Raw genomic sequence first — 23,528 nt, 5'->3', positions numbered from 1 at the left:
TTTTTTTTTTTTTTTTGAGATGGAGTCTCATCCTGTTGCCCAGGCTACGCTGTAGCAAATTTTAAAGTCTGCAGTAACCACACTAAAATGAATACAAGGGGGTCTCTAACCTTTTAGCTAATTTCTCCAAGTTAGTCTGGCTCCTACTGTTAATATATGGTGAATATATGCCCTCATATCTTGGTGACAGCAGCATTTAAGCCTCAGTAGGTATGATAAGAAGTATAGTGTACACGAGTCGAGTGGAAAGATTAAAGAGAGAATATACTTCATATGTGTCCTCAGTAAGGCCTGATTTTATTCTTAAATTGAGAAAAAAAAAATGAAAAAATTTCCGCTTCCAAGACAGAACCGTATTCTACACAATCATTGAAAAGTAGTTTTTAATTACACCAACTAGGTCTGAATCTTGTTATCTCGTGCCTTGCTAAAGAGCTACTTTCTGCAGGCAGCTCAAGACTTTACAGAAACTGTCATTCATTCTTAGGATGTGGTTGCTAGGTCATTCTCTGCTTAAATACCAGGATATTCTCTCACTTCTAGGAAAGAAATGGCCCCCCTGAGAGGTTTGACCTGATAATGATGACACATTATACTAACAATACAAATTATAGCAAACCTTTATCTGTAGTCAAATCAGTTAAAAATGATTCCCTTAACAGGTGCTGTAGTAAAATTTTGTTCTCATATAGCAATTATTTGAGAGTCTCAAATAACTTCATAAAAATAAATGCTATCACCTGTTCACTTCCAATAGGTTGACTGTAGTTGAAAGTTCATTTCAGTGTTAAGAGTTAATATCTTCTCCTCCCCCAACACGTTGGCTGGCTCTACACCTTTTACTGATGCCAGTAATGACATTGAATCATGCCAAGCTGTACTATGCCCTTCATTCCTTCTTATCAGAATGTTATAAATAAGCATTACATTTTCCAAAGCTTTGCGGTTTGTTGTGTTGGATTGCCTCGCTGGCATGACTCAGAACAGAAACTAAGTTCAGCTTGCTTCTTGATAGTGTAAAGGTTTTTTGTTTGGGTGTTTTTTTTTTTTTTCTTTTCTTCTCTTTTTTTTTTTTTTTTTTGAGATGGAGTCTTGCTGTGTCACCCAGGCTGTAGTGCAGTGGTGCAATCTCGTCTCACTGCAACCTCCGCCTCCCTAGTTCAAGCAATTCTCCTGTCTCAGCCTCCCAAGTAGCTGGGACTGCAGATGTGTGCCACCATGCCCGGCTAATTTTTGTATTTTTAGTAGAAACAGGGTTTCACCATGTTGGCCAGGCTCGTCTCATACTCCTGACTTCAGGTGATCCACCTGCCTCAGCCTCCCAAAGTGCTTACAGGCATAAGCCACTGTGCCCGGTCAAAAGTTTTTTGGTTGTTTTTTTGGGTTTTTTTTTTTTTAACCTTTCTTTTTTCTCCTTTAAAAATTTTTAAATGATAGCAGATCTGATTTCACATGTTTCTCTTCTAACATTTATTTTTCATTGATATGTAACATGGGAGCTTACCAAGGTCTGTCATATCATATTAAAGTAATGATTTCTAAGTATAAAGCATCAGAGTTGTAAACAGACTCAGCTGATAAGCTTCATTAATTCTTGCCACTTGATCTTTCTATTTTTCAACGATATTCCAATTTGATTTCAAAGAGCATTTCTATATCTTTGTAATGAAGATTGCCAATTTTCATGGATTTCAACTTTTTTCTTTCATAGGTCATAAGAGGAGACAAGTTCTGGGGAAAACTATTTAAAACCCACGCATCAACATCAAAACAAAACTACGACATGAAGTCTGTTTTCTGTAGTCAGTTAGAAAAGACTGTAAACTGATAGGCCAGTGCAGGAAAATACTGACTCAAATTAATTCAATTTAATTTGAATCAGTTAATTCAATTAAGTTCAGTAATGTTTACTAAGAACTATTATATAACAAGCACTGTGCTAGGCACTTAAGGCACACAAACAGGCGTAAAAGGTAGTACCAGCCTTCAGGAAGCATGTAATCTACTTGGAAATACTGAAATGTACCTACTTAACCATCGTGTGGGAATGGCCTAATGATTGAAGGTATGCAGATGTAAGAAAGAGCAGCCAAATCCGAACTGGGGGATCCGGGAAGGCTTCATTCACCAGGAAGGATAACAGTTTCTGGCCCATAAAGGATCTTGTATTATATCTTCACCTTCGTGATAAAACTGAGTTGCCCAGGCCACATTCACCTCTGGGCCCAGTTGAGGCCACACTCACCTAATTTGTCTCATTTTACTGGCTCATGCCGTTGTGTGTGAACCGCATCTCTACTTCTGCTGTAAAGCTTTACCCTGTTATTTCTGAACACTCCTTGGATAAGTTATGAAACTTGATAATACTGTCTCCATAGAATTGCTGTATTAAATGAGACAATGTGTAAAAATTTATGGAATACTTGTTACTATTTTATACTTGCATTATCTAACCCATCCAAAATAATTGACTGATGACCCATTGAGAGAAGTGAGGTAAAAGAGATAGGAAGCAAAGCCCCATTCCTCCTCCAGACAAACTTCGCTTTAGGCCTATAAGTTGAAGAACGATAAAAGTAGAGAAAAGAAAGATCAATTTCTCTTTTGGTTCTATGATCTCCCAGTTTAAAAAACAAAAGTATTTGTTCTCACTCATGAGTGGGAGTTGAACAATGAAAACACATGGACACAAGGAGGGGAACACACACACCAGAGCCTGTCAGCCGGTTGGCGGGGAAAGGGAGGGAGAGCATTAGGACAAATACCTAATAATGCATGCGGGGCTTAAAACCTAGATGATGGGTTAATGAGTACAGCAAACCACCATGACACATGTATACCTATGTAACAAACCTGCATGTTCTGCACATGTATCCCAGAACTTAAAATTTAAAAAAAAAAGAAAAGAAAAAAAATAGTATTTTCCTATGATTTTCTTGATATTCTTCTAGTCTATCACACAAATAAAAATTTATACCTCTTTACAAAGTAAAAAATAATGGAGACTTATGGAATTGTGGCAACAGCTATTGCATCTCCAAAGTCTCGTATAGGTGGAGACATGGCCTAAGCTTCCAAGATTTTGCAGTGTGTGTTTCTAGTTAGCTGTCTTCTAAAGCCTTTCATTTATCAGTAAATGGAGGCATAACTCCCAGGTAGGGAGATCCAGGTTTCTCAACACCCTTTACAATGTAAAGATAGTCATCAACAAAGTTGTTTTCTACCACTTTTATAGATCCATACCAATTTATTACAGATTGCATAATCTTAATGAAACCGGCACACAGGCATAATTTGTCATTAAGAATAAATTGTATGATGATGAACTTAGTCAATTAATCAAGGCACTGAAAAGGGCAATTGTTTGAAAAATGAAAGTACTGTTCTGGTTGTATTGATTATGTACTTTTTTGGAAACAAACACATTTTACAATGCAGTAAAACATTCCTTGTTTTTAATTAAACTTTTTTTTTCTTTTTTTTTTTGAGATGGAATCTTGCTCTGTCAACCAGGCTGGAGTGCGGTGGCATGATCTCGGCTCACTGCAACTTCTGCCTCCCGGATTCAAGCTGTTCTCCAGCCTCAGCCTCCCAAGTAGCTGGGACTACAGGCACGTGCCACCGCGTCCGGCTAATTCTTGTATTTTAGTAGAGACCAGGTTTCACCATGTTGGCCAGGCTGGTCTCGAACTCCTGACCTCAGGTGATCCACCTTGGCCTCCCAAAATGCTGGGATTATAGGTGTGAGCCACCACACCCAGCCAATAATTATTATTTTTGATAGTTGTTATTATTACTGCTGGTAGTGATCGATGGTATAGATATATCACGTTTTAACATTCAGCTGTTGAATGACATCTGGCTTGTTTTTAGTCTTTGCCTATTGCTAATAAAGCTGTTATGAACATTCTTGTACAGATTTTTTTTAACGTAAGTTTTTATTCTCTGAAACAAATGCCCACTAGTGCAATTGCTGGGTTGGACAGTAATTGCAAATTTGAATTTTTAAGAAACTACCAAACTCTTTTACAAAGTGACTGGACAATTTTACATTTCCACCAGCAATAAGTGAGTGATCCAGTTTTTCTACCTTTTTTAACATTACATTAATCCACGTAGATGGTAAAATTAGTAAATAAATAAATTACCCACATAAGAACAGCCTGTAAAAAGCCAGTTCAAAAAGTCCAAAGGGTAAAAAGGCAAGAGCTATATAAAAAAGCCACCTCAGACGAGGGCGTCTCTCTGACTGTGTCTCAGCTCACAGGGCTTCCAGGTATGCAACAACTGCTTTATACTTCTGAAAAGTACCTGATACACCATAAAGCTTTTTTCAGCTAAATTAAAGTAAATAATTTTTTTTTTCCCAAAACAGGATCATGGCCTATAAAATGCTTCAAGTAGCCCTGTGTTCAACGTTGCTTATCGGTAAGAACCTATTTCTTTTTTATTTATCATGTCTCCTACAACCATCAGATTGAGAATACCTTTTGTCTTTTTAAAGAAATGAACAAACACGTTTTTATCCATAGGCCTATTCTACAGCACTGTGGAAACCAAACTATTGTAGAATGCTGTGGTTTTGAACATGTTAATGTTAACTCTGTGTGTGTGATCATTTTATTTCTAATTATATATTAACATGATACTGTTGCTAAGAAGTCTAATTGCTGCCTCCAAAGAAGCGCTGTTATGTCCTTGAACAAAGAAAATTTTAAAATATCTTTCAGAACTATAATACTTACATAGTACCATTATGCGAAGACCTCAAAGTACTTTGGGAACATGAATTAATTAACCTTTAGGGCAAGCTGTAGCTCAAAGTGGTGCTTTAAAGGCAGATCAAGGAAGGCACCAGAGGGCAGGCGATTTGCTGCCAAATCGACCCAGTAACTCAGTGGCTTCTATCAAAATTGAACTGAGAGGTCATTTGTTTTGCTTGTAACAAAAACTGAAAATACTTACAAAGATATAAATTATCTTCATGGTTAAATCTCTATAATTTATAAATATTTCTGATGCAGATGCTTGCATTAGAATAAACTTTTCTTCTATGAAAAGCTTGAGACTCATGCACAAAAATTACATTTTTCCTGAAGCCCTTCCCACACATAGATAGATAGATGTATTTATGTGTATATATATATAATAAGCCTTCAATTCCTAAGCATAGAAATAATTTTAATAATGAGTTTTAATCATCAATATTGCAATTTGCTGTTGGGTCATGTTTAAATCTGTGATTTAAACATTTTTAGCCAAGTTATTATAAGCAGTTATAACCAAGGCATATACAATCATACATAATTACAGCCCGCATTGCCAGATGAAGAAAATGAGGCTGGCTCAGTTTAAGTGAGTGTCTCAGAGCACATTGTAATTTAAAGTCATGGGCTAGTTATAACTCACCAGTGTCATGCTTTGCTTCGACCACTGATCCATGCAGTTGACTTGAGAAGGGGTAATGGTGGTGGATGCCTGCAAGGCTAAAGCAATGCCGGCTGGTCCACATTCACCTATGAATGCTGCAGGGTCAAAAATATCTGACAAAGGAAATTGTTCAGCAAAATTTTTAAAGAGGCTTCAAAGACTTTCTTAAGAAACAAGTTTGAGTTTACTTCAACTCCAACTGAGATACAGATGTGTCTACCTATAATGACAACTGGTTTGATTGACTCGACTCTAAAAAAAAAATAATAAAGTTATCTAGTTGAAGTTTATGAAATAACAAGTTGAGAACTAGAAACTAAGGACAGAGGTGCATGTACACTGCTGGGTTAGCCCTTCAGATCTCAGGAAGGAAGCCTTCGCTGCTTACAGATTGAGGAGACTGACGTCTTCAGAAGCGGATTCATTCATTACAGTAATTGGTTTAGCTGACAGTTTCTACATCATATAGCTCTAGAGAAGAAAGTAATAGCTTGAATGAACTTTCTTTGCTTCTTTTCCTCCACATTTTCTTTTAAGAATACAGCCTATTCAGGAGAATGGCGTAAACCCGGGAGGCGGAGCTTGTAGTGAGCCGAGATCCGGTCACCCACTGCACTCCAGCCTGGGCGACAGAGCTAGACTCCGTCTCAAAAAAAAAAAAAAAAAAAGAATACAGCCTATTCATCTGTACTTCTCTGAAGCCCTTTGCTTATAAGAAAACCATTTTTTTTTAAGTTTCTTTTCTTTTTTTTAAGTTTTCTCTATTATAGCTTAGTTGTCCAACAAATTACTTTTCTTTAGAATTTGATTTAAGGGAGGTAGGGAGAAGGTCTTATTATCCATTTTCCTGATGGGAATGCTGAAGCCAAAAACAATGAAAGGCCTTATTCAAGTAATTAAATTTATGGGCAGAGTTGCCAAGTTATTTTATTGATTAGTTTCAAAACAGTAACTTATACACATTGGAGCTGATTCTCTGGCCAGAGAATTAGAAGTTCAAGTGTTGTGACTTGATTTAAAAAATAAGCATATAAACTCTCTTTAACATTTAGGTCAAGAATTGCCTTCTTTCAGAAATGAAGGAGAGTTACAGAAAAAAAAATTTTAATTGCCTTCTTCTATAATGAAATCAGCAAATACTAATGCTACTAATTTAAATTCCTTTTATGTGTCAGGGGCTTTGCATAGGCTATCTTAGTCCATTCTCACGACCACTCTGAAAATATTAATAGATGCTATGCTCCTCGTTTTACAAAAAGAGGGAACTGAGGGCTTAGGGAATTCAAGTGACCAAGCTGCATGTCAATCAATGGTAGACACTGCATTCATGTCCAAATCCTACATTTACCACTTATGAGAACAAAACTCTTCTTTCTGCTACACAAACTCTCCCCTCTGGCATTGCAGTGCCTGACATGGGCTAGCAGCAGCTCACAGAGCAAGACCTCCTCTTGAAAAAGTGGTGGAGGCAGTATCGTAGCCATTGCTTCCACAAGAAAGGACCAGGAGTTAAGAAGCTGGGTGAGCTTACCTGACAAAATTGAGCAGAACCAGGACACCACTAATGACTTTCAATGACAGTTCCTAGTTGTACTAATGGTGAAGAGTAGCAACAGGGCATTTATTAAAACCAGACAGCTTTATATCACATGCAGAGGAAATATGGAAAACAGACATCTTTGAAAAGTGTTTTTCTAAGTGAACCAACTCTTGAACACTATTAAGAATTATATTGGTGTTTTTTGTTGTTTCTCGTTTGTGTATTTTTTAAAGGATTCCTTTCATTGTTCTGCTAAAATGAAAAATAGATTTATTTTCCCTCAGCAATCATGAAACCCTGATTGGATTTGGCAGCTGGAGTTGACCCACACATGAAACGATTTGGGGGTCCATGCCCATGTTGTTGACCTGCAATCAGATCTGTCCATAAAGTGCAAGTATGTCTTCTGGTTTTAGACAGGCAGAACAGTAAGCTGCCTTTGGTCTGTTTTTCCTCTTGTAGTTCCAGCTCTTACTTTTCACTCCACAGTTAGTAACCAATGCCAGTTTGTCTTGAAAGATTTTTTATTTGCTTTGTTTTTTGACAAGAGCTTTTAAGCTCACATATTCTAACACAAAACCCTGTCAGCATTCCCAATCCCTTTCTTTTTGCTTTCTTCTCTACCATAGGAAGACTAGCCCTTTTCAGTCATCCCTGCAGCCCTCCAATTCTTTAGAGATTCTGTATTCTCTGACACAGTTTTGGTTTATTTTAAAAGACTTTGTTCTTAATTTTACCTACTCACTTGGGCTTATGATTGATTGATACTCTCAAGAAGATACATAATGAGAATAAACTGGAAAATAATTTGGTTGAAAAAAAAATGTTTTAGGAAAATCCAGGTTCTTGTCACATGACCAGGAAGGATTAGGTTCGCAGACACTTTGAAGGGTGAGGGAGATGGAATTTATCAGGGAAAAGAGTAAAACTACACAGCAAAGTGGGAGATGGGTTCCTGTTAACAGGCCCTCATACCACAGATTGAATCCCATGTTCCTACACAGGAATAGGAAGGACCAGCCCCTCCCGCTGCAAACGGCCTGAACTTCTGTGGCTCCACCCCTTCTCCCAGTGAGCAGAGCGGTCCAAGGTTCTCCGGGGACCCCTTTATACTTGGTTGTCTCAGTGTCATTGCTTATGACTAGATTCACTGAGCTGTCTGGGTGCTGTAGAAAAACTGTTTTCCTACACATATAGCATCATCTGTCATGGCACTGGAGATGGGGATCCCATCAACACATACAGGCAATGACCCAGAAAGAGTCACTATTGAACCAAATACAATGCTGCCTTTCGTGAGTTATGAATGTCCATGTCTACAAGATTATAAGTAATAAAAGAACCACCAGCTCCAAAGACACGTCCAAGGAAATTATGTGGCCATAAGAGTGAGTGCCAACATTGTGTATGTGTGTTGAGAGCAGGTTAGAACAGATTTAAGTTAAACCCAAGTGACACCACTTCCTGTTTACTTTTCAAAATACTCAACATGTCAGCACTTGTAATGCCAGTAAAGTGGAAGTTACTGAGTTAAAAGGTCAGTTAGAAAGCATCCTGTTATACCTTTGTTCTTTGTTGTTGTTAGTTTGTTTTGTTTTTGTTTTTGTTTTTTGAGACGGAGTCACTCTCTGTCACCCAGGTTGGAGTGGAGTGGTGCGATCTCAGTTCACTGCAACTTCCATCTCCCAGGTTCAAACGATTCTCCTGGCTCGGCCTCCAGAGTAGCTGGGATTACAGGCGTGCGCCACCATGCCCCACTAATTTTTGTATTTTTAGTAGAGATGGGGTTTCACCATGTTGCCCATTCTGGTCTCAAACTCCTGACCTTATGTGTTCCACCAACCTCGGCCTCCCAAGCTGCTGGGATTACAAGTGTGAGCCACCCTGCCCGGCCCCTGTTAGACTCTGAACAGGACACTAGAATATGAGAGCTGGTCCGCAGTTCAGCACCCCTCTCCGTTTTTTCCAGTGTCCTTTCATCCTCTTTGCCTTCTGTTGTGTCACTTCCTTTATCTGCCCTGGGGCTTTTCACTTTTTGTCTTTTGTAAACCCCCTTCATTTTTCTGTCTTTCCTTTGATTTTTTTTCTTGATTTCTCTCTCCATTTCTTCCCTTCTATTCTCCTCTTTCTTCACATTTTTCTCTCATAACCCAAATCGCTTCTCTTCCATTATCTGTCTCTCTCTCTCCTTTTCTCACCAATTTTTATCCAAGTTCAAGCAAAGTGAGAGAATACGTTCTCCTAAACACAACTCTTCTGTCTTCCACTACACATTTTTGGGTCAGTGACCAACTGTAATGGGGAAATAAATAAAATAACTATGCCATTGTGTGTAAAAACTACTTACTTGGTGGGGAGCAGTGGCTCACACCTGTAATCCTAGCACTTTGGGAGGCCAAGGCGGGCAGATCACTTGAGGTCAGGAGTTCGAGACCAGCCTGGCCAGCATGGCAAACCCCGTCTCTACTAAAAATACAAAAATTAGCCAGGCATGGTGGTCCATGCCTGCAATCCCAGCTACTCAGGAGGCTGAGGCACAAGAATCACTTCAACCCCAGAGGCAGAGGTTACGGTGAGCCAAGATGGTGCCACTGCACTCCAGCCTGGGCAACAAAGCAAGATGCCATCTCAAAAAAAAGAAAAAAAAACTACTTACCAAAGAGAATATTCAAATTTTAGAAAATATGAACCGAAACATAAGTATTTTAGTCTCTCACAAAATCATAATTCTTCTACATTTACAGAAATCTTTGAAATTTTTACACCATTACTAAGACATTTATATATCCTTTTTTCCAGATCCTTTTTTGTACTTTATTCCTAGTGACCATTTATACTTTATTTCAGTACTTAATTTGTGTGTGTCCATAATTTTCTGGGCAGTTATTTCATGTTTTCTTAAAAAATAAATATTTTAAAGGCAAGGACTGAGACTCAGCCGTTCAATAAAAATAGTAAACAATAAATATTATTGTGTACTTAGAGTGCTAAGTGCTCTACTTTCACCATCCCATACGTAAATATCTTTGAACTTTAAGCAAGTCTGCACTGCTTACTCTCCATTTCTAGTACCAGGTATCAGGTAATAACCCGGATATCAGTATTACCTAGACCCTAAGGGAAATAGCTAGCAGTAGACCTATCCTATGAATCTGCCCAGATATTTTATGTCTTCTGACCCCACTGAATCTCATTGCATTTATTTCAAAAACATAAAGACATTGAAGGTTACATGTGGGAAATAATTCAGTTGTGCCTATCTGGGAATGACAAGAGCACCCCGGCATGTGCTCTGTTTGTTTTTTTTTTCCCCTCCTTTTTTAGTGAGGCTTTGAGCAACAGATTATTGGGTTCTCTAAGCTACTCTTTCTTCATCTCCCTCCAACAAATAGCACCTTTCTTCTTTGTCCAGTTTTGATCAAGTTGAGAAATAAAGAAATATGATTATGGAAGGCAATCGATTTCCTTTATTCCTGAGAAGGGCTAATTTGGAAAATGTAGCTTAGGATAAGTACATAAAGGGCCTGATGATTGGACCCCCAAATTTGGCAAATTTACAACCGATTGCAGGTTGCAGAACCAGAACAGGAAGCATGTCCTAGGAAGGCAGTTTACTCTCAAGAGAAGAAGAAAGAGCTGAGCTGGGCATGGTCAAGTTACACTTCTTAGATTTACAAATTAACTGAGGCACTGCCCCTTCCCAGGAGCAGAGCACACACAGGGGTGAAGAGGGGCCTGGGCTTTCCCTAAATGAGCTTCCTCTACATCAGGAAAAACAGACATCTGCCACCAGACCCTGCCCTTTAATTCCGTATCTTACTTTACCTTAGACTTTCTGATCTTTTAGATATATAGGTTCCTACCACAAGTATCATTTCAAGGTTATGTGCATAGGATATAGAATATTGTCTTTCCCCTGCCATTCTGTTTAAAGAGTTTTTTTCAGTTTTCCATGGGTGCTAGTAACATAGAGACTTTCATTTCTAATGATGCAGTTTTCATTATTCTCATACTGCTCATTAGCCTGTGATGGGCACTCCCCACTTTGTTCATAATATGAATACATTTTCATCTGTTGTGCTTTAATTATTGGTTAAGTCTACTTTGACCTCTCTTTCACTTATTTCTGACTGTGGCAGCGCTAAATTTTTCAATAAGTTCCTTGAAAGTAGTAGGAACTGTGCCCACTTAGCATATTCTCTGTGCTTCCGATAACACGATACCATGCATAGAAAGTAGCTTTTGATTAATGACCTATTTGTTATTAATACATTCCAGATCAAAATATTAGAGCTGGAAGAGACCTTAGTGGTTGTATAATCCAGACTTGTTTCACAGAACAGAAAATGGAAGTGCAGGAATAAGAAGTGGCTCAATGACCTAGCGGGTCACTGGCGAGGCCAAGAAAAGACTCTGGGTCTCTGATCCTTCTTGACTTGTGTAAGGAGAGCTGTGATCCCAAATAGTGTTTGCTTTATACTCTGAAGTGTTTGCCTTGCTTCTACTATACAGAATTTTCTGCAGAGGGTATTTGAGAAATGTTTAGACAAAACATTTACAGATCCTATTAAAGCTGACTATGATGTAGGTGAAAAAAGGGGCATGTATAGGGAGTTGTAAAGACAGACAGAAAGATATTTTTCATAGCTGATGATCATGAAGTTTAGGAAAGGCATTAACCTGGTTGATATTGCCTACGTTTTAAAAAAAACACACACTCATTTAAAAATCAACAAAGCAATAAAACTCAGGGTTCAGTTTTCAAACCCCAGCAATATTATATAGGTTCACAAACGCAAAACCCTGGTCTTGCTCTCACTAACTTTCAAGGTTGATCAGGCAGAATGAAAAAGGGAGGAGAAATTTCTCAAGCAGAGAGGATAATAGCCTGCCCTTCTATATTACTTGCATTTTTATTTCCAGCTCTGCCACTGACTTACTATATGACCTTGAGTGAGTCATTTCATCTCTGCATGTCAATTTTCTCAATTTGTAAAGTAGGATAATAAATACTACTTTCTGTCTCTCTCATGGGTGATGTTATCATCATCATCATCAATTAAGATTTATTGGATGCCTATTGGGCTTATAATGCTGAGGTAGGTGGTTTATCCTAGGGAGGAGAAGGAGATTGCATCGATAAAACATTTTACATGAGCAAAAAGGTAAAAGACTTACAAAAGACAGAATTATTAGAGCTTAAAATAGCTATGGTATATATTTAAAGCATGCTTCTCTGCCTAGATTTATGCAACAGCATTTTTCTTCTTAGTGACTGTATAATGCACCAAGATGACTGTGGTACAGAATTCTGGTTTTACTTTTGGATAATTCCAAGCAACACTATCTTAAGCAATTACTACAGATTCACTGTATAGCTATAAATTATACCCTAAGCATCATTTACTTAGCACTATTTATTGTTTATTGATGGAATTGGATCTATTTTGCATAGCCACTAATTTTGTTTTGAAAAAAACACCTATTTATTAACAGAATAATAACACATAAAATATGTAACACTGTAACTAACACCTTTTCTTCAAAGAGAATGATCAGAAATCTGAAGAGTGACCCATTAGTGCATTTCATCTAAAAGCAAAAAATCAAAGCTGGTTCGTCCACCCTGGTCAGCCCAAATGAATATGAGTTCCTTCCTCCCGTCTTCGTCAAATCAATCCTGTCTTCCCATCCCACGTTCACCAGATTCAGGCCCTTCTTATCTCTCATCTGGACTATAGAATAGCCTCTGATCTTGTGTCCCTCACTCTTCTCTTCCTTTTACTGTCTGTCCTTACACCACTGACAAAAGGATCTTTCAGGGTAAATCTGTGAATGAATAAACAAAATGTGGTATATATACATATATATTAAATACATAAAGTATTACTTAGTCTTAAAAAGGAGTGAAATGCTGACATCACAATGTGGAAGAACTTTGATGGTATTATGCTATGTGAAATAAGCCAGATGGAAAAGAACAAATACTCTGTGATTCCACTTACATGTGGTACCTAGAACAGGCAAATTCATAGGAAAAGAAAGTAAAATAGTAGTTACCAGGGGTTGGGGAGGGGTTAATGGAAAGTTGTTTAAAGAGCGAGAGTTTCTGTTTGGAACGATGAAATAGTCCTGGAGATGGATAGTGGTGATGGTTACAAAATATTGTAAATGTACTTAATACCACTGAATTGTACACCCAGAACTGGTTCAAGTGGTATGTTTTATGTTATGTATGTTTTACCATAATAAAAACAATTTTTTTAAAAAGTAAATCTGGTCCTTCCTATCATTTTCTTATTCATAAATGATTATTAATTATTTACAATAAAGCCCGAACTCCTTGGTATGACAGTTAAAATCATTCAGAATCAAGCTCCAACTTACCTTTCCAATGTTATCTCTGACCACATCTACACCACAACCCTACCTTTCAATCATATTGGCAAAATGCAAGGCACCAACCCTGAATCTTCCTTTGTTCCTCCATTCCTTAACTCTCCAGTTTTCTTCAACCTGGAATACATGCACTTTGCTTCCACTCCCTTCATCCTCATTGTTGAAACGTAACAAATCTTTGAAGCCCAACTCAAAACGAATTTCTCTGTGAGGTCTCCATGACAGTATCAAAATTGCTCCAACTATGGATGGTCTGATCACAATATGTCTTCTTTTAATTATGTATGAACTCTGACTATAATGTGAATTCTTTAATGGTAAGGGTTATTTGTTGTCTTACCTTTGCATGCAGTAGTGATTGGCAGAAGTTATTTTTGTTTATCTTTCCATGCAATGATGATAATCAGAGCAGAGACTAGGGTGAGAGAAGTGAGGAACTTATGGTACAAAATTTGTATGACCCTGAAAGTGAGTTCCTTGTGTTTTGTACCCTATCCTAGATATCTCACATGCCTCAACTTAGTCTGAACCCCTGTGATTAGCTATTTACCTTGACATCAGTAAGTGCATATAACACATTCTATAAGTTATCTACTACTGCATAACTACTTTTTCCAAAACCTTAACAGCTTCAAACAACTTGCAGTTGCAGGGTCATGAATTTGGGAGTGGCTTAGCTCAGTGGTTGTGGCTCTGGAGTTATTATGATGATGCAGTAGAGATGTCAGTGGGGGCTGCAGCCATCTGAAGGTTTGACTGGAGCAAAAACATCAGGTTCCCAGATGGCTCACTTAACTGGCTATTGTTGGGAGGCATCATTTCCTTGTCATGTGGTCTTCCCCTCAGGGCTGCTTGAGTGCCCTCACAACATGGCAGCTGACTTTTCTTAGAGCAAGTGGTCCAAAAGAGGGGCTAGGCTGAAGCTGTAACATCTTTTATTTCCTAGCCACAAAAATTGCACACAGTCATTCCACAATAGCCTACAGTTACATACGTCAGCCCTATTAAATGAAAGAGGGGACTACTACACAAGAATATGAATAACAAGAAGTAGTAATCTTTGAGAGCCACCTTAAAAGATGGTTTCCACAGACTTGCTGGTTGGATTATACTAAATTGGATTAGCTAGCAGCAGAACAGTATTACTTCTGGCATCTGTCACTAATATCTCCTAAGTTTAAATGTTAGCTAATTTTTTTTTAATATAAAACTCTTCTATCTAGCCACCTCTAACTATTGTTTTGAGATGGTGAAACACAGCATTCCTCTGGCTTAAATTTTTTGCAAAATGTTTCCCCTTCTCCCAACCTGCTAAATCCAATTTTTCCTTCAAGGAGCAAGTGAAACAACTTCCTTGACCATGAAAATGCCTACTTGTACCCCAGTGTCTTAGTGCTCAATAACAACACCTTCTCCTAAATTCCTTTAGTGCAACCAAATCCTGTGTTGCCTCGCTTTGTTTTTATCTTTGACCCTACTAAATAGAAAGTAGGTTTAGTAGGATCCCAACTAAACAGAAAGCCCTACAGAGGGGAATTTTTATACTGTATAGCTTGCTATATAACCTAGGTTCATACAGAAGGTTGGTCAATAGAGGACTGCTAATAATGAGGTTGTTAAGTGCCTAATGTAACATTACTCACAATCAGATGTTGTAATAAATGCTTCTTTATCACAATGAACAGATTGTATTGTTGTCACCTATAGGTTGGGAGAAAATGTGTTCTTCCTTTATATTGATTCAAGTTATAATTCTGAATGCAATTGTGTTTTACTTGAGAATGAAAATACAACACAGATTGTTAAAATTTCAAGATCTTTAAAAAGTCTGGATTTTTAAAAATTATCATGTCTTTTTTCTTCTTAATCCTGCAGTAGGAAGGAGTTGGAAACTATAAGGTGGTTTAGTTTGATGATGAATCGATCAATGCCAACAATTTAAACCACAGTGTCAGGTTTGGGAGCAGCCTAGTTCAAACAGAAAGATCAGTTCTATTTTGGAGGGCTAGGAAAGCAAGAATAAGATTGTTGACTGCCTAGTTTGAGCCAGATGGTTTATAGTCATCAATTTATCCAGTCCTTACGCAAGTGTGTGTGTTTTATTATACCCCTTAACATGCAAGAAAACTAAAGTGCGAAGAAATCAAGTAACTTTCCCAGAAAAGTGATAGGGCTGGAACTTGAATCCGGGTCTGCAGGCCCCCAGGCATGAAAGGAAGCTCTGAAATCCTGCTCCATCCACCACATAGCACTGGCTTTCAAGACGAACTAAATGCAGGTCAAATTGAATGGTTAGCATACAGCGGTGACAAAGGGCCAAGGAGTAGCTGTCTTGCTCAGAGCTTAGCTTTTCCCGAGTTTCCTCCTCAGTCCCCCAGCCGACCAAAGATCACAGCTGGGTCTCTTTAAGAGGAAACACTGAGATGTAAACTATTGCTCTAAAAGATGCTATGCTCTTGGACTCTGAATTGCAGGAGCATTGGGAGCGCCATTTTTGTTGGAGGACCCAGCAAACCAGTTCCTACGTCTCAAAAGACATGTAAATTTGCAGGATTACTGGGACCCAGATCACAGTTCAGATGTGTGGGGAAACACACTGGCTAATCAGGTATTTATGTTAGAAACAAATGGTCCTTCACCATTTATCTTTTTAAATGGTAATTGCATTAGCTGACCACTAATTAACACACGACTAGCCTATCCCTGATTTTTCTTCTCTGGACACTCTGAGCTACATCTACTTTTTCCTCCCCATGAAGTGGTTTTTGCCTGGTAAACTCTGCCTCTTGCTTAAAGACAAATGTCCCCTCCCCTCTGAAGCTTTTCCCTTCTTCTCAGGGCGACATTTGTCTTTCCTTCTCTCCCTTTTTGTATGCTCTTTCACAAGTAAATAGCTCTCAAAATGTCAATTGGAATTACTTGTTTTGTGTACCCAGCCTACCTACCTGGACTATAAAGGTAGGGTCTGTATCTTATCCTTCAAGGTAATTATTCTCGGAAACTAGCAAAAAGATTGTTATATAATCAAAGCTTAATAAATTAGTACATGTTTGTGTAGATGGATGAATGGATAGTGGTCAGACTTAGGTCACTTTCAGTTGTTCAGTAGCTAAATATCCTCTGTGATAATTATTCAAGGCTTTAATGTGGTTCCTCCATTTGCTTGCCTTTTGTACGTTTTCCTATTCATTTGCATTCTTGCTGCAAGAGAAACAAAGAAGAAACTTGCATCGGCCTTTTTTATTCTATGTTTACTTTTCTGATAGAAGAAGACATTAAAACTCCAGGCCAAATGAAATTGCTGAATTATCTGAGGATTTCAATTATTCATGATCTCCCTCTTACAATTTAGCAATTTAGGAAACAAAGCTGTACGATGAATGAATTAATTCCTTCACTTATTCTTTCTCTCTTTCCACATATCTCAGGCTCTGATTATCGTCAGGCATGAGGACTGTATAAAGCCATAAAAAGTTGAATGTCCTTGTTTTCATGGGGCCTTGATCCTGTCCTTACTCCACATGACTAGGTCTTAACTGGTCTACCAGGATCTGCTTGTTTTGCACTTGCTGATGAAAACCACTAACTGAATAATGCATCTAGTTTTATAGCTGTTTTTGTCCAATAGGCATTATTTAGCATTATTGAAACAAGACATTTGTTTATTTGGCCAATTAAGTAATTAAGTAGGCTGGTAGACTGTGTCTTCTTTATAGAATGTTGACATTTTCAGGTACACTCCTGCCTCTACTTGTAGACCAGTTTTGTACCAACTGACAGACACTATGTAATGTAGCAAGACTCTACCACATTGGTTTATACTGTGGCCCCACAAGTACTGTAAAATATCTGAGCATTGAAATAAACAGATTATTAAAAGTATGAAAACCAAAGTCTATTGGTATAATTCTTCCATTATCTTTTTCTCATCTTTTAGGAATAGCTATATGATAATCAGAATAACTGATGCAAGATATGTTCTACACGTTCAGAGATCATGACTTGTGTTTCCTTTTCTTGCAGGCTCGTGAAACGTGGATTGCTTTGAAAACAACAGCACAGTATTATTTGGATGTGAATACCTTCACCTTTGACACGTCTATTGCCCAGTAAATATGTTTTCCTGGTTAAAGCAGGAGGATGAAGACGGTGGAAGTTGGAATGGCATTGCGCCAAAACCATGGGTTTTGGAGACCTGAGGGTATATCCATGCTGTTTACTACATTATTTCTTATGTCTGTCTCAAAGTTGTTGAAAAGAGTAATTATGAAAACCCATGTAGAAAGCTGGAATAGGACAGTCTCAATAAATGGTAGTTCTCAAAAAAAAAACTTAAAAAAAAAAGGCTGTAGTAATAACATTTACCAAAAAGATGGCATTTATGGGAAAAGGAAAGCGAAAACAAACAAAAAAAAAGTAGTCTCATTAAACCACTCTGTTCATAGTTTTTACTCTCTATTGCCTCTTCTTTGAGAGAGTTTTTTAATTCAAAGAGGGGCAGGGAGCTCTCAAATGGAGCTGATCTTCTTCTCTCTTCTTCAGTGCTTGTCACCTTCTTAAGTCAGTCTATTTTAAAACCATGATTTTGAAATGTTTTTCATCAAAGATGTACTGCTGAGTGGAGAGTACAGCCTTAACTTATATAACACAGTAGATAGTGGCTAGGAACTTAATGAAGTCATTCACTTGTAAGTGCAAACTGCCTTCGAAGTTTTGTAAAATATTTGTAAGTTTTGCATTCTGTTCCATAAGGTACTGATGTTTGTTTTAATATGTAAAAACAGTTTTGACTCACTGACCAGGCACATTTTATAATTTTTTCAAATAAAACTGAAAAATTGGCCATAGGGAAAAGTGAACTGCATTTATCCTGTAACTTTCCTTATATTCGTGGATTACCACCTCAGTTTGGGAAGCACTGAGATGATATAACTAATTGCCAAGATTGCCCCCTCACCCCAAAATCACAGGTAAATGGAATTTTTGTCTTCAGGAGTCTATTTATCTCCATTCTGTATTCTCTACTTCAGTTGTTCTCTATAACAATTTATTCTGAACGTTTAAGGTAAATGGAAACATTTCCCTAAGACCTTAGTTGATCTTATGTGGTCTTAAAACAATCTTAAGCACTTTTGAGTAAATCAGAAAAACAAAATGCCAAGAAGCTGTACTGGAAGGACTTTGGCCTCAGCAATTTCTTCTCCAAAAGGACACTGACAGCTGCTCAGTATTCCACATTTCCCATCCTATGGCCTAGAGGTGTTTTCAGTGAGAAATTTAAGGCTAATTTATAACTTATTAATTTAACTGCTATCCATTTCCAATAAATATAAATAGATTTTTTAATTACATCTGAACAAACAAAAGATGATGAATCATTTGGTTTTGCAGTGGGAAATAAGTTTGAGATTGTACATAAATATATCTTCAGTGTTTTAACAATAATATACATTTTATTAACACAAAGTTTCATTTAATTATTTAATAAAAAATTGAGAATGCCTGTGTATTAGGGTTCTCCAGAGAAACAGAACCAATAGGATATGTATATATAGAGATACTCCTGAACTTACAATGGAGTTACATCCCAATAAACCCATCACATGCTGAAAATATCATAAGTCAAAAGTGCATTTAATACACCTAACCTACCCAACCTCATAGCTTTGCCTAGCCCACTGATATGGTTTGGCTGTGTGTTCCCACCCAAATCTCATGTTAAATTGTAATTCCCATGGCCAGGCACAGTGATGCACACCTGTAATCCCAGCACTTTGGAAGGCTGAGACAGGCAGATCACCTGAGGTCGGGAGTTCAAGACCAGCCTGACCAACATGGAGAAACCCTGTCTCTACTAAAAATACAAAATTAGCCAGGAGTGGTGGCACATGCCTGTAATCCCAGCTACTTGGGAGGCTGAGGCAGAAGAATTGCTTGAACCTGGAAGGCAGAGGTTGCGGTGAGCCGAGATTGTGCCATTGCACTCCAGCCTGGGCAACAAGAGCAAAACTCCATCTCAAAAAAACCCAGAAAATTGTAATTCTCAGTGTTGGTGGCAGGGCCTGGTGGGAGGTGTGGCGATCATGGGGGTGGTTTCTAATGGTTTAGCACTATTTCCTTAGTGCTGTCTTGTGACAGAGTTCTCACAAGATCTGGTTTTTTAAAAGTATGTAGCACCTCTCCTTAGCTCGCTGTCTCCTGCCACCATGTGAAGATTTGCTTGCTTCCTCTTCACCCTTCCGCCATGATTGTAAGTTTCCTAAGAACTTCCCAGTCATGTCTTCTGTACAGCCTGTGGAAGCCAATTAAACCTCTTTTCTTTATAAATTATCCAGTCTCTTTATTGCAGTGTGAAAATGTACTAAACATACTTAAACATACTCAGAACACTTACCTGGGCTTACAGTTGGGCCAAATCATCTGGCAACACAGTCTACTATAGAGTACTATAGTGTGGCTGATTGGGAGCCATGGCTGGCTGCTGCTACCCAGCATCGGGAGAGAGTTCCATACCACATATTGCTAGCCTGGGAAAAGATCTAAATTCAAAATTCAAAGTAGGGTTTCTATTGAATGTGTATCACTTCCACACCATAATTAAGCTGAAAATTTCTAAGTTGAATCATAGTAAATAGAGGACTGACTGTAAAGAGAAAGAGATTGATTTTAGGGATTGACTCATGTGATTATGGAGGCAGACAAGTCCAAAGTCTTCAGGGTGGGCAGGCAGGCTTCAGGCGGGGGCAGAGCCCACGCTGCATTTAACACCCAACACAGTCTGCTGGCAGAATTCCCTCTTCCTTACGATAGGTCAGTCTTTTGTTCCTTCCAAGACTTCAACTGATTAAATAAGACTCATTCATATTATACAGGATAATCTCCTTAACCCAAAGCCAATGAATTTAATGTAAATCTTATCCAAAAATACCCTCACAGAAGCATTCAGAATAATATTTGACCATGTTTATATATTCTACTGGAGGATTACAAACGTAAATACTGTGGTGACTCTGAATTCTTCTGAAGCAGGTTTTCATTGTGAAGTTTAAAGGGAACTCTGTTGGTTTGCCTTCTTCACCTGCTCCGTATGGGGCCCACTATGTAACTGGAAATGACTGGTAAGGATAATCCTACTAAATCCAGACTCCCAGAGGCTTCTGTCCAAATTTGAGGTTCACCGGTCTGACTCTACACAAGCAATATTCTACCTAAGCTTTCCTGCATTTTCTGTAGAACCAGTCAACATATATGCCAAGGATCAGGCTGACCCTTTTTATGTCTCTTGGACATCCTACCTTCTAGAATTCCTGTATTGCTGATTCACATGCTTTCCCAGTGGACATTTCAATGCTATATTAGTCCGGGGAAACAAGTCCAAGTCTTCCTTTGATGATATGAAAGGCATGGTGCTAATCTTGTTATGGATCCTATTCCACCACTTTTCAAAACCTTCAACTGATTAAAAAAAGGAAGTAAACATTTATTGAGATATATATTTTGCTGTGCGCTATACTAAACCGTTATACTCTTTACCTTATTGAATTATAACAATCTGATTAGCTGGTCCTACAGATCCCATTTTAGGGCGATGAAAATTAAGGCTTAAATTGTCTAGATAGAGCTAACTAGAGGCAGCTCTGTAATAGCAATTAAGAATGTCTAGACTTCTGGCCAGGCACAGTGGCTCACTCCTGTAATCCCAGCACTTTCAGAGGCCAAGATGGGTGGATCACTTGAGGCCAGGAGTTCGAGACCAGCATGGCCAACATGGTGAAACCCCATCTCTACTAAAAATACAAAAAAAAAAAAATGAGCCAGACATGGTGGACTGCACCTGTAATTCCAGCTACTTGGGTGGTTGAGGCATGAGAATCGCTTGAACCTGGGAGGTGGTGGTTGCAGTGAGCTGAGAGAGCACCACTGCTCTCCAGCCTGGGCGATAGAGTGAGACTCTTTCTCAAAAAGAGATGTCTAGACTTCAATCATGGCTCACTTTGGCTGGCTGTGGAGTCTTATTGACACCTCTCTGTGCTCAGCTTCCTCTTTAGTAATATGGGAATAATTGGATCTACTTATTGTGAGGAATAAATAAGATGAGGTAGAACAGCGCCTGGCATAGGACTAAGCACTCAATAAAAGTTAGGTATTACTATTAGCTTTCCTAAGATCACATAAAAGTCTGTGCTCTTTTTGGTTTTTCACAATGTATTCCAGAATTCTGTTATCCATAACTCAAACCTCCCCCAAACTTGGCCTTTTAAAATTATTTCGTCTACTCCCCTCAAATACTCTTTCTATCGCGTATGATTTATTGATTCATGTATTCACTCATTTAACAAACACAACTGCCATCTTTCCTTGGCCTAGGCATGGTGAAGGTACAAAGAGGACTGAGACAAAGTTTCTTCTCCACAGAGCTTCGAATTTAGTAAGAGAGAAAAACATCCACTGCATCTATACAGAGGAAAGCTACATTGATTCAAATTACAAATTTGTATGTACACAGAGGATAGACAACTTACTCAGCCTGGGGGATTCAGGGAAGGTTTCACTGAGGAGGTGGATTTAGATTTAGGTTTCAAAGAATGCAGAAGAGTAACATATGCATATGTAATTAGAGCATATAAAATGGCTATAACTACAACTTTTATTTATAGCAGTTTATAGTACACTTACCTACATTCATCACTATCACTGTTGTATGTAAGTATACCATTACCAGGAGGCTGAGGCAAGAGAATGGCATGAATCCAAGAGGCGGAGCTTGCAGTGAGCCGAGATCACACCACTGCCTCCAGCCTAGGTGACAGAGCGAGACTCCATCTCAAAAAAAAAAAAAAAAGTATACCATTATAGTATTGCAGCGCAGTTGGCCTTCCATATCAGTAGGTTCTACATCCACCAATTCAACCAACTGTGGATCAAAAATATTTGAAAAAATGAACAATAAAAAATAACAATAAGACAACTAAAAATAATACAAATGTTAAAAGCTGTACCCTATAGCACCTATTTACATAGCATTTCCATTGTATTAGGTATTATAAGTAATCTAGAGATGATTTAAAGTATACATGAGGATGTGCATACATTATATGAAAATACTATGCCATTTTATATAAGGGACTTGAATGTCTGCAGATTTTGGTATCTGTGGGCGGGGGAGGGGGTCCTGGAACCAACCCTCTGTGGATAGCAAGGAACAGTTTTAAGGTTAGGATTTAATTAAGATTTATATTTGTAACTCCAACAATATCTAGGACAATGTCTGGTGTGCAGTAAGTGTTTGATGAATAAATGGGTACTGATGAGGATGATGCCTATCAGAAAGTCATAGTCACAAGAGTTTGCTCTTACCTTTTATGTCAGTGACAGGATAAACAAATACGATGTGATGTAATTTATCCTCATTGCTGTCCAGTGAGTCAGTAAGAGAACTGAATAAGAACTCAACAGTATTTTTTCATTTCCGCTTCTTCAGTTTCATCCACACAGCAGAGCCAGTCTCAAAAGATATCCATTTTTGTGCCAATTCATTATAATTTAAATAGAATAACTAATGGATGAGAACCACTGTACACATAACAAATTAAAAATGAAGGTATTTAATTTCTTGTGTGGATTTTACTTATTCCATTTACTTTCCTCAGATTGATCTCAAATATCTCAAGCAATTGAATCAGGCAGAAAATATATATATCTCACACTGTTATCTTCAATGACAGTGGCAGTCTGAATGAATTTTATTGAAAGTAATTTAGCATTGACTGGTTAAATATACAAACTACTCATCTAAATCAGAGATAGTGCCGGACTACTTCAAATTAGAGACAAAAAACAAATATTTGGAGATTACATCACAAATTGGAACTGTCTTAGAAGGCAGTTCAAATGTAAAAATGAAATAAATTATTTAGATTTAAAATGTTATACTCCATCCATCAGTGACAAAAGCAGCTGCACTTTCTCTGTCTGATCATAACAATAGAAAACAAACTAGTTATTTTTTAACAGACAAATTGAGGAAAGATATGTCTTCTTAGCTCCATTCTTTTGCCCCATCGAAAGTATACTTTTGAAGAGGTATTCTGGTGATCTCTAATCCAGGCAGTAACTATACTGAGAAAAAAGTATCCTGACCTGTAGTGTAGTTGAACTT

At 38.0% G+C, this 23,528-nt stretch overlaps 1 protein-coding gene across 1 annotated transcript; it reads left to right on the top strand.

Moving 5' to 3' along the window:
* The first annotated feature begins 4,239 nt into the window (after positions 1-4,239).
* C2H3orf85 (chromosome 2 C3orf85 homolog) lies at positions 4,240-18,977 on the top strand. Its single transcript, XM_045385247.2, has 4 exons — positions 4,240-4,276; positions 4,376-4,428; positions 15,844-15,977; positions 17,393-18,977. The coding sequence occupies exons 2-4, from the start codon at positions 4,380-4,382 to the stop codon at positions 17,480-17,482; spliced, it is 273 nt and encodes a 90-aa protein (XP_045241182.1). The 5' UTR covers positions 4,240-4,276; positions 4,376-4,379; the 3' UTR covers positions 17,483-18,977.
* The last annotated feature ends 4,551 nt before the right edge of the window (positions 18,978-23,528 follow it).

Source organism: Macaca fascicularis, chromosome 2 (assembly GCF_037993035.2).
Source record: "Macaca fascicularis isolate 582-1 chromosome 2, T2T-MFA8v1.1".
Classification (NCBI taxonomy): Eukaryota; Metazoa; Chordata; class Mammalia; order Primates; family Cercopithecidae; genus Macaca; species Macaca fascicularis.
This window is presented reverse-complemented; position numbering and strand designations above follow the sequence as displayed.